The sequence below is a fragment of the Antrostomus carolinensis genome, unplaced genomic scaffold, assembly GCF_000700745.2.
Source record: "Antrostomus carolinensis isolate BGI_N321 unplaced genomic scaffold, ASM70074v2 scaffold47860, whole genome shotgun sequence".
Classification (NCBI taxonomy): Eukaryota; Metazoa; Chordata; class Aves; order Caprimulgiformes; family Caprimulgidae; genus Antrostomus; species Antrostomus carolinensis.
Genome location: NW_010288595.1, coordinates 1 through 12,446, shown reverse-complemented (window position 1 = coordinate 12,446; position 12,446 = coordinate 1). Strand labels below are relative to the sequence as shown.

The following is a 12,446-nucleotide window of genomic DNA, read 5'->3' as shown; positions in this document are numbered from 1 at the left end:
TAACAATAATAAAATGGCAAATCAGTAACAGGGTGGGCATGTCAGCCCCCATGGGTGCGCCAAGTGGCTCTGTGCAGGGGGCTGTGCCGGGGGCTGTGCTGCTCCCAGCCACCTCAGGGAGAGTCCTTGGACTTGGTTGAAGTCAGACTGCAGTTGTTCAAAAGCTTTAATGCAGCCAGGCTTGTGTGGATTCAGGTAGCAAAAAGGTGTGTTCCTGATCAAAATGTGCTGTCTGTCTGTCCAGATTTCAAGTTTCTGCTACGAAGCCCATGGATGTTAGCTCTCTAATTTAAAGTATTGTTGCCTGTTACTTTTTCTCAGCAGCTTTTCCTAAGAAAAGATTTATTGTCTTAGTTAATTTTTTTAAAAAAGAAGCCCCCTCCCCCTATTTAATCATTCTCCATATATAAAATTTCCACCAAATTACAGTTCTGCAAAGAGAGAAGCAACAAAAACAGGGGGTCATGAACAGAGGTGCTGGGCAAGCTGGCTAATTAGCAGCTCTATCATCCCTACTTGCAGCTCTCACTTTTTGGTGTGTACGCAGTGGTACTCTGTATCGGGCCCTCTTTAGCTCTGAGTAACATCGGTATATTTTTCCCCTTTATTTCCCCCTTTAAAAATTGTGTTGATGGCTTGGGAAAGTCCAGAGCCACGGTCTAACCCCTTGGTTTGCGTTGATACTGATCACAGTGTTGGTGGCAGATGGGAGAGCTGGAGCTGTGCGCTCAGTCCAGGCAGGAAAGTCTTGAGACTGCTTCAGCCATCTGCCAGCAGGGATCTGTTTTTTCACACTTTATTTAACAAACATGCACGCCTCTCACAGCCTCTGCACCTATCTGTTTTCCAGGAGGATGAATACATCAATATTGAGAGTGATCTGCATGGCAACAAATGTGACTCAGTAGATGACGAGCAACCACGCTTGAAAGGGTAATATCTTTTGGATGAGTAGGTTTTCCACTCACTTTATCTTGGCCTAAGCAATAAGTTGCCAGTGTTTCTGCTTCTGGAACAACAGCTCTAAATTTCATTGCCATACCCCTGTGCTGCACTGACCTTTGTATTGCCTGGTAATTTCTGTAATACAGAAACACATTGTATTTAAAATTATTATACCTTTCAAATGACAGGTGTGATCATGGAACTATCCTTCTAAAGCCTTGTAAATTAAAGGAGCAATATTTTTTCTTTTTGTACGTTAACTACTTTCCAAATATTTCCATAAGAACCTCTTTTTAAAGAGAAGTTTTAAACTGTGACCTCTTCCAGGAAGTTACAGTTTCACTCTTGTCCTTTAGTTTTTTATAGCTATTTACCCCAGTGTAAAATAAGCACAGAATAGCTGTAAAAAAAAATGGATGGATGGAGCATAATTTTTACACTGGTGCCAAGTGGCCACACAGTGAAAGCACTTATCTGCATTTTTGCCTGTCGTTTCTGTTGAAAACTACAAACCCTGTATAAGACATTAAAAAAATTAAAATACAATACTTCTTTAAATTTTATTTTAATGTCTTAGTATTTTTCTGTCATATTGAATCTTCATGTAAACCTTCACTGAAATTATACTGTACTTTTCCCCCAATTTCTACGACTGCATTCTGTTATACAGGACATCATTTCAGCTTTGAATTTGCCTTTCTATTGGCAGATTATAGCAACTCAAATAGGAGTTGCTGGATACCTCAAATAGGAGTTTATCTCACTCAGATTGGACTACTTGGAAAGATCTCATGCCTGTGCAAATGATACACTTATATACAGAAGCAGCTGTGAAGATTTTAATTTAATGTTTTTGAGTTGTACATACAGAACTTCAAAGACTTTTTAATATGATTGGGTTTACTGATGCCATCATATTAAGTTAAAGTATTTAGAAGTCACTTAAATATTCTCTTGTGTCTTCTCTCTGTTCTTTGGAGATTTGTCATTTCTTTAGCAGTACAGAACATGAAACAAGTTCTTGTTTCAAACATTTAGGGTCTTATCTAGCCAAAACGAAAGCTGGGATTTGGTAGATCAAACATCCAAGCTTGGTAAGCCTCTCCAGTGGGAGGCATCCAGCATCCCCCCAGAAGTAAGCTAATTGCGCAGGCAAGTGTTGGCACACAAATGGCTGGACGAGGTTAGCGGAGTTTCTCCCCCACAAACCTAGGCCCACAGGAGTCACTTCACAGAGCCATCTCTGTACAGAGATGGGTTGAGTTGGGGCAGAGGTGGAGCCTGTATGGTTTTTATTAGTTCTTGTTTATTTGTACTGTGGTGGAGTGCTGAGGGATAAATAAATTTGAATTCATAGGGCTTATTGTTCCCAAGGTCTCCTTGTTCTTCCATCAGCAACAGGTACCATTGCCTGGGGTAGTAAAAGCTTCTGGAGGGCTGGAGGCTGAAGAGCACTTTGCTCTATTTTGATTACATTCAGGCTATGGCTTGTTCTGTGCTCTTTGGTTTTTTACCCGGTTTCGTACGTTTTCCTATGTTTATATTTATGTGGAGCACCTGAAAAGGGCCATGGTATCTCTACCAAGTTATTTTTTGTAAATCAGCTCCTGAAAGCAGGCAGTAATGTGACCTATCATCTTCCTTGTATCTGCTCAAAAGGGGCATTCACAATGTGTGCCTCCATTTTGAACGTCATTGGTTTCTTTCAACAGATAGTACTGAAAAGCCTGTGGTCTGAGACACAGCTCCTTTGAAAGATCTGTCTGTTGATAATTAGGATTCACTACACATGCAAGGTGTTAACATTCAGACATGCAGACCAGAAAAAGGCTTTCTGAGTTGCAAAATGCAAGCAAGAATAGTTTTGGCATTTAGAAATATTTCACATTAAATTTCTCCTTTGAATGTGCTTGAGTGACACCTGCTTTTTCCACATCTTTGTTTAAGTAAAAGCTGTCAGCAACGTGCTGCACTTTAAGCCTATAGGATCAGTTTTTAGAAAATAATGTTCCCTTAGTAAATTAACAAGATTCCGTAAGAAAGATGTTTTTTTCTGCAATCTTTCAGAACAGAGCTGCATGTTTGTGACATATATGCTTAAACTTTTAAGATATCCTGGTACCAAAGTTATAATCACCTAAATTAATAAAATAACAATAGAGCAAAGAACAGATTACAAAGAATTTTAATCTGAAGAATTTTAAATACCAAAGGACTCATAAGTAGCAGTAACAGTACATAATATTTTTTTCTTTTTTTTGTTGTTGTTGATGGATGAACCATAAATTTCATAAAGTAACTCTGGCTTATTCATGCATCTGTCTCTCATTTCTCCTTTCTTTCTTTTCCTGTTGTACCTGATCTCTCTGCTGAGATTGGGTAGATGATAACTTTATGTTCTGATTTTTTTTTTTTTTTAAAGCTATCATTTATAAGGCAACAGGAATTCCCAGAACTAAAAGTGAAATATCAAAAGCAATCAAGATTTCTCAGAGACCCTATTACTCTGTGTAGAGGTGAAGAACTATGTTCCTGGTCTGCTGTCCTGAGTGCTGATAAAGTCAACATTCCTTGTTTCACTTTGATTTCTTTTGAATTAATCTTTTTTTTTTTTTTTTTTAATACAGCAAAGAAGGGTATTCTTGCTGAATTTCAGTGTGCATCCGACTCCAGCTGCATCCAGTTTCCAAACAAGTAGAGTCTGGATAATTATAATCTCTAAATATAAAGTTGCCTTTATAGACTGTAAGGTGTGAGGCACCACTCTAGAGAGACAGAGCTATAGCTATGATTTCTTTTCAGCTTGCACAACACAAGGGTGTTTATTTAGCTAGAGCTTTTGTAACTGAAATATGTCCACATCATCAGCATACTTAACATTGGAAATCTGTGTTGAATTAACTCCCTTAACTGCTATTTCACTAAATTTCAGTCTCCCTCCTGAAACCACTCTATGTTATGAGAAAAGAAAGAAAATGAAGGATGTAATAATTGGAAGAGCAGAAACTAGAACAGGATATTCAAATATAACAAAACATTTTAGCTTCCGTGAATTAATGAATCTTAGATGAAAAGTTAATGTAATTAGCAACTAAATTTTCAAATATCCAGAAATATCTATGCACACTGTAATAAGGTTTTAGATGGCTATTTGTTATGTTGCACACACAAATGCAGCCTTAGGCCTGCACAACACTACTGCTCCACATAGCAATGCTGGGCTGGCCATTTTAGCAATCTTTGTGGGTCTACACAAAGTACTGAATCTTTAACTACCTAGGCAGTTTGCACTAACCCTGTTAACAGACCTCCTCATAGAAGAGCTGTACTTCAGAAGCTATAAGAACTGCCCTGCTAACTTCAGCCCATTGACAGACTGGCTCATTAAATACCTGCCACATTTTCTTTTTCACTTGTCCAACATCAAACCAAAGATATCCCCCTCAAAAGCTCTGCAGGTGTCAGCATGATTTTCTTTGGCACTCAGGGATACAAATTTAAACCCTACTGAGTGTAGAGTACTCCAGCGGTCAATTTAATTGATCAATTTAACCTGATTTTCCTATGCAAATTACTTTTTTATCTACAGCTTAAGTTTCTGTACTGTTTGTTTTTTTGTATTTTCCTAGGCATTTAGAAAAGAAATATGATAAAGTCTGTGAATTTTACAAGAAACATAAAACCAGAATTCACTATGTGATCTACGGAATTTTAGTAACAGGTACAGTATATTACACCCAGGGTTGCTGAAGCCTTATATATTTACCTATTTGAGATTATAGACTGTGCCTGTCTTCTGTCTGACACCAAAACTCTTGACAGTCTCAAATAATGTGTTTGAAGGGAGCTAAAAGTGAATTTAGTCCCAGGGAAAGCTCTAGATCACAAAACCTCCACTCATTCTCAAACTTAACAAAAGTACAGATCTTGCTACACTGCACCTCCAGCATGTTTGAACTCTGACTAGCAAAAAAAAAGAGTAGTTGAGTCTTTGCATCTACTCCATTACCAGCCCCCTCCAAGAGGCCTGTCAAATTCCAGTTTTAGGAACTTGCCCAAACCCATGAAATTACATTAAAAAGAGTCAGGCACCAACTTGGACTGAACTTAGCGGGCTAGAAATGAAGATTTTCTGTTCTGAGCCATATCACTTGATATCAACATCAAATGTTTGCTAGGAGAAATGTGTTTTCTGTCAGCATGCACTGCACAGTCATTCAGATATTCTCCTTTGTCCCTTCCCTGTTAGCCAGTAGGTTGGTTCCCTTCACCAAGGAAACTTCACCAAGTTTCTTTCTGAGATCCTCTGCTTGAGCACTGAGAACACATAGACCTAAAATATGTCTGTGTCATAGGCATCAGCATAACACAAAGTGGTTATAAAAGGGCTGCTTCCATGCTTAATATTCTGCCCTCCTAGCATCAGTTCATCTTGCTTTGTCATAGTACAGACATGTTCTGGCTCAAGAAAATTAGTTCTAAGGATACATCAGGGTTTCGTATGTTAATTCCATAAAAAACTTGCCTTACAAAAATTAGTAGATCTTTTCCTTATTTGCCATAGATAAAATCAGATTATTACTTACAAGAAATTACTGTAAGTAATTACACTGGTCAGCAGATATTAGCAATGAACTTGCCAAATTACAAGTCATTTCAGAGCTACTTTATGAAATAAACTACTAAGCTTCCCAGTTACTTGAGAGAGCCATCAAATTAGGCAATTGACAAATGTTTTTAAACTTTTTTTTTTTCTAGTTTTCAATAAATAAATAATTCAATAATTTCATCTTCTTGTGAAAGAAGGAACAAGACCCATTGTGCTTAATTCACAGTTTTTACACAGGAAAACACAGTTCTGTAGAGGTGTTTAATTTTCCCAAGTGATTAACATGTTTTATATGAACTTGGCTTGGCCAAAGCATATAACCTGCTTTTACAGGATGAAAGCCACCTTTCATATAAATAGGCATATCATAAGTAACAACACTATCTAGGATAAGAAATTTTTCAGTGCTTAGGTCAGGAGTCAGGATAGTGCTTAAAAGATAAACACAGGCCTGACTTTAACCACATCCTTTAAATTTAAGATTTGATTGTACTTTTAAAAATACCAGCCTAACTGACATGTACATTGTTGTTTCTGTGACAGCATACCTGGCAGTAGTTATTGCAGCCTGCAGCTTGAACTTTCAGAGAGCCTTGCCACTCTTTATCATCACTGTCCTCGCCATTTTCTTCATCTGCTGGGATTTTTTAATAGCTAAGTATGAAGACAGAATTGCTGCATTCTTTTCCCCTGGAGAAAGATATCTGGAGAAACAGTGGTTTTGGCTGAAATGGTAAATACTAATTACTTCCTATTTATGCAGAAGGACAAAGCATTAGTCAATTTAACACTATAGATTTATTTCAACTTATACATCTACATTTCCCTGAACAGGGAAATGGATCATTCACACAAATTGCAATACAATCAAAGAATGCATAGAGAATGATTCAGTATTTTCCAGTTTATAGATGTCAGACACACCTTTAAAATTGCAATACAGTGGCTAGGTATCAAAAAATCTTGCCAGAAAGTGTAAAAAAAAATCCTCAAATTGAGGTAGGACAAGTTTGTGGTTGCAAGACAACATGTTCACAGAAGTTCAGATGTGTTGTAACCTTCTGCATTCATTCTGCAAGCCATGAAGTGTCTCACTGTCACTTGTTCAGAGTGGTGAGATTCGTAAAAACCTTAACTCTAATATATGCAAACTGATAAAGACTGAAGTGTGTTATCTAGACACTACTTGTTCACATACACCAGTATCAATTTTTACTTGACCTTCAAGGATCAAAACATGCCAGACACATTTAGTGTCATAATAAGATCATACAACCTCATTTGGGCTGGTAGACTTTCATCTGGTGGGTAAACAGTTACATACTTAGATCTGGTAGATACTTATTCCAGGTATTCCTGAGCAGTTATCAAGAATATTTAAGTGATTCCTGGGAAAATGGGGAGCCAGAGGAGGCTGGTAGACCAAAGAAAAGACCAAATGAAATCTCATTAAAAAGGAAAATTAAATTTGCCATCTGCCTTCTCTCTCAACTAGGTCACTTTCTATGTGAGAGAGAAAGTCATTCTGGATTCAGGAAAATATCCCAACTTATTCTTAAGATTTTGAAATGGTTTTGCCACAGGAGCAGAAATTTCTAAGAAAGATGCTATAAAGATTGTAGTCCTTCTGCTCAGGAGCCACATTAGAGTGTGGTCACACACAGGCACCTCCATTAAATGATCTGGCATCCTCTTTGGGGAAAGTAGCAAATAGAACAGGAGAGCCCTGATGAACAGATGGAGCAAATCAGGGGCAGTAACTGCTGTAGTATCTGAGCTGCAATCCTTAAATTTTACATATCACAGATTAAGTGCTTAACTGGAGGTCACAGATTCTTCCAGGAGGCAGAAAGTCTCTCAGGTATAGAAAGTGTTACTCAGCATTGCAGTGGCTGAGTAATTTGTGGACTTGGTCTGCAATATTTTTGATCCAGGTCTAAAAATGGAATTTAGGTATCTAGGTACCACTGAAATCAGTGGGAGTTAAATAACTCTTAGACACAAGTGACACTAAAGGACTGGGACAAGTAACACTGGGACTGGGACTGTAAATGGGATGATGTATTTCACTGCCTCTCAGGCTGTTGTTGTGATCGTTACCTTCAATGTGCAAGCAGAAATAGGTTCTGTGATAGTGGGGACCATAGAAATACTGAACATAGATATACACATCTCTTCTAATTATTTCTGAGGTAGCTAAAATCATTGTGATTAAAAGTTATTTTTCTAAACAGATTACAGCCAGTTACAAAGAAGTAAACTGTTTATAACCTGTTCCTCAATACTGCATGTTTCATAGGCCCACCAATTAAACAGCACAGTGCAATTCGTAAAAACCACAGTCTGTCTTGCTCAGAGCTAAGAAAAGATTCAATAAAGAGAGGAAAGGAAAATGAGGAAGGAGTGAGAAAGGAGGGTATCATATTCTCACATTTCATTTAATAGAAATAACACCCAGACAAGAGTCACTCATGTTTTATAACTTCCCCTCACACTCTGACTTTGGGGACAAGGTTGGAGGATATTTCTTCTGGATGCCACCAAGGCATGTAGTTGTCAGAGCTGCATCAGCAAAGACAGGTTCCTTCTTGTGTACCTACAAATTTCATCTTAATACATTTCTCAGAGAGTTCATTCACAGACAGAGATATAAATATGGAGAGGGGAAGGGGAAGGAATATCTGGTCTTCTTCAGGATATCATGCCTGTCACTCTTTTTTTTTTTTTCCTAGGGTGTTGTATGCAGCTCTTATTATAACTGTCATCTGCTGGCTCATCTTTGACACAGCAAAACAGGGATCCCGCCAGCTGATCTCCTTTGGTGGGCTTGCAATGTATATTCTCTTGATGTTTATCTTTTCCAAATATCCAACCAGAGTGAGTATTTAGTCCATGTTGACTCTTTCAGGGTTTTTTTGTTCAATGTTTCAAACGCTATTCCCCTACCATAGCACCAACTTCAGTTAGAGTACCAAAAAACCCACAAACATAAAAATTTAGGCTTGCCAAAACCCAGTGATGTTTCATTTCTGTGGAAAGTAATTTTGCTCTGACACCTTGGGGAACATGCATAGGGCTGTACCAGCATCTGGTTGTCACTATTTTGGAAGGCTGCTGCCCATCCTTTGTTCCAGCCCTGATGCAGATTGGAACACATTTGTTCCTGGAGCACCTGTGCAAGCTGAGGCAGGCTTGCTCCATGCTTTCCACCCACAGGAGGCTCACCACAATCCTCAGAACATCACAGGCACTTATTTGAGGGCATTGTCATCACATCAACACAAATTGCATGGAACTGAAGACATGCTTCCATCGTGTAGTTCTCAATCCCTCGCAGATTTGTTTCCCACTGCAAATGCAGCAGCTGAGGCCAAGCTGAGGTCCTCACTTTTCACTAACCCACTCCCATAGGCTTGTCAGTGCCATTTATTTTAATTTTCCAGCTGAGATGTCTACTCTGTACTGCTGTGATACTACAGAGGGGTTACTTCAGCCACCACAATTTCCACCTCAGCTTTTAATCCTGTGTGCATGCCCAGCACACAGTGCATGCTCATATATTAATCCATTGTCCAGGTCAACACTCCTGTATCAGTGCTGAGACTTTCTTAAGGGAAAAACTGTCCTCAGCAGGGACTGATGGATCTGTCATTCCCCATCCTTTGCAACTGCTGCTTTCTCCAACTGAGGTGAAATCTCATGTACTCCAAACACTTTGCGCTCTCCCATGGGTCCTCATTACCCTTAATTAGCTTGTGTTATTCAAATATCATCTGAATAAATTAAAGAGTGCCATCTCTACTCTTTGCCTGGTAAATAATCAGATTCAATTTTCACAGAACAAAAATGTTTTCTGAGGCAGCAGAGCAGAAATCTGCAGTGTAGTGAAGAGGAACTTGTCACAGGCGGCCACACTTTTTCCTGCAGCTGCCTTTGTGTTATATGAACCACAGTATCTAACTGTGAGTAGTTCTCAAGTATCAAAATTCTTTAAAACTGAGGAAGAGAAACAGAGCTGAAGTTACGCAAGCGCACAGACTTGTAGCAAAATGTCCTTATTCCCAGTCCATGTATGTGAAGAATCCACATGTTCAGTTACTGGGGTTTTTTATGTTTCCATTCCAGTTTAAAAAAAAAAAAAAAAAAAAAAAAGAATCAGTCTGCTGCCCTCATGTATATCTGTTTCCTCTATAAATTGTAACACAGGAAGAACTGTCTCTCCTTTTACTACTAGTTGATTGCTTGCAGTCTGTGATGGTGAAATACTGGTCCATACTTACCTAGCCAGGGTTTCAGCAGCTAACTCAGATGGAGACATCCACATTGCAGAGCTCTCAGATTAGGAGAGATGATTCACACTTCAAGTTTCCTACAACCAGTTTTGGAAGCTGCTGCTATCCTGCAGTGTAGATAATCCCTTTACATTGTTTTAGCAAACATTTAAAGTAAATTATTATTTATTTAAATAAAAAGTGGTTTCTTTATTTTTCTGTCCATCTAGGTTGCTTGGAGACCAGTATTTTCAGGAATAGGAATGCAGTTTATACTTGGGCTTCTTATTATGAGGACCAAAGTGGGGTTTGATGTGTTTAACTGGCTAGGCATTCAGATCCAGGTAAGCTACTGGGAAAAAAAATCCGTTTTATATACATTTTTTTGTCTCTAGACTCTTATATATAACAGCCAGGCAGTTCCAGGATCCAGGTTCAAGGGGATGATTTCCCCTCTTGAGAAAAACAGGGTTTTCAGAAAGGTAATTGATTACCTGAATTCAACCTTCTCATTTCTTTTTTGTCCATTTAACACAAGAGCATTTGGGACAGGCTGATGAGTAATGGCCAGAGAGACCCTGTTTCTTAATGTCTTCACCATCCTTGGGCTGAAATTATAACTTGCACCCTCTTAACACAAAACCACTATTGTTCCAAGGCACTCATAGAAACTCTTAGAACTGGCCCAACTCCAAAGCATCCTTGCAATAAACCTGATATGCTGAAAAGCCTCAGGATTTAACAAGGCAGAATGACTGTTGACTTCAGAGTAGCCACAGTCCTGGCCCCAGGGACATTTTATATTTCTCATAAAATGTAAGAAAATAAATTAAACTATAGGTAGCAAAACCCACAGCTGCAAGAAGCAAAGGATCTCTAGAGATGGGACAGGATCTGTCCATAGTTACCCCTGCAGGCAGTCTGCACGCTCAAAGATTTTTTTTAAAAGTCCATGACCGTAAAGCAATAAACAAGAGAAATACAAAATGTAGATCAGAGAGTACCTACTGAAAGGCATTCAGAATTTTCACCCCAGAGATGCTATTCACACAGCTGTTCTTCACAGTACAGATAATTACGCACATTTAAAACAAGATAGAGCAGAATGTACTGTCTCTGCGAGGGAGCAAAGGCAAAGGTCTGACGTCTGTCTGGCTCCTAATCCACAAGCAGTGGGAGTCATCTGGGTTTTGTCACCAGGTTCTGTCTCCCCTTTTGCCTCTGACTGAAGTGGGTCTGGTGCCCCCTTTTGTTAGCTCCATATGGCTTACAGTCACTCCTGTCATAACTCATTACTCTAGCTACTATATCTCCATTTTAAACTGTATCATTAATTGCATATGTTGGCATCAGTAGTATAAAAATGCACCACCATATCAGAATTAAAATGTAGAAGATTTTTTAGACTAGCTTTTATTTTTACTCTAATTATTAAATTGTTCTTAGCTCAACCTACAAGTCTCCTTACCTTTACCCCTCCAATTCTCTCCCCGATTCCCTGGGTGAGGGCAGAAGTGGGGCTGTGGTGGTTGTTTCTTGTTTGGCTGCCAGCCAAGTTAAACTATAACACTAATCCTTTCAAAATTCATTATTCAGTCATTCAATCTCCATGTTAAACTGTATCATTTATGGCACTTATTTGCTTGAGAGGGAGTGTAGAAATGCACCATAATATTGGAATTAAAAAATAAGTTCTTCTTTCAGTATAGCTTATGGCCTTTATCTTGTTGGCTACATCATGAAAATGTACCCTATGCCCTTGCTGTTTATCTACATAGTCTGAAGCAGCCTGCAGTCTTGGCAGAGTAGAGCAGAGACCCTCAGTTCAGCCAGACACCATCAGTGAAGCCTGGACCCATACAGAGTAGAGCACAAACTTCTTGGACTTCACCAGATCTCTGCAAGACAACTAGCAATATTTGCTTAGTTTTTGGCAGGAACCCAGACCTTATGGCTAACTTTCTTTGCTTTCTCTCCCTAGACTTTTCTGGAGTATGCTGATACAGGTGCTAAGTTTGTATTTGGTGAGAAATATACAGATCATTTCTTTGCTTTTAAGGTAAGACAGGTTTTATATGTACTGTACATGGCAGATAGACAACAGAAAAAGGAACAGCATGGCTGGGAAATACATTCATTGTATAACTTGTGATAGCACTATAGTCCCCAGAGAAATGAGCTAAGATATAAAATGTGACTTACTATGCGACTCTCCAAATAGAAAATTTGGGAATTCTGCATAAAACCCTCCATTTATTGCCATACATTGAATTAAGTTGCACTTTTTTAGTCTAATTACTGTCTAATTATAACAACATATATTACAAGTGGACAGAACTTCGTGATATGTTTCTAGAAGGAATAGACTAAAAGTCTGCTGTGTGGTCTGAAAGAAATATTACTGCCAGGGTATGTTCCCTACCTCTCCACAAGTAAAGGTGCTATACTATGCTATGCTGTTCCATCCTAAAGTGCTGAGCAGACTACTGCCTCGCAGACATTGACCCTGTAGGAGTAGAAAGCCTAGACGTATACTTATACTTCTACACCAGGAAGAAGAAGTAGAAGCTGCTTGTGCATAAGCAGGAAGAATTACATTATTATTATTATTATTATTATTA

The 12,446-nt window shown here is 38.7% G+C and overlaps 1 protein-coding gene across 1 annotated transcript; it reads left to right on the top strand.

The window, feature by feature from the left end:
- Window positions 1-631: 631 nt before the first annotated feature.
- Window positions 632-11,884, top strand: LOC104524298 (solute carrier family 28 member 3-like; the record flags this gene model as incomplete). The annotated part of the gene is made up of 6 exons (XM_010167126.2): window positions 632-933; window positions 4,575-4,666; window positions 6,098-6,287; window positions 8,287-8,431; window positions 10,056-10,169; window positions 11,807-11,884. Coding segments are annotated over exons 1-6 (921 nt in total), but the record flags the coding sequence as incomplete, so codon positions are not given.
- Between the last annotated feature and the right edge of the window lie 562 nt (window positions 11,885-12,446).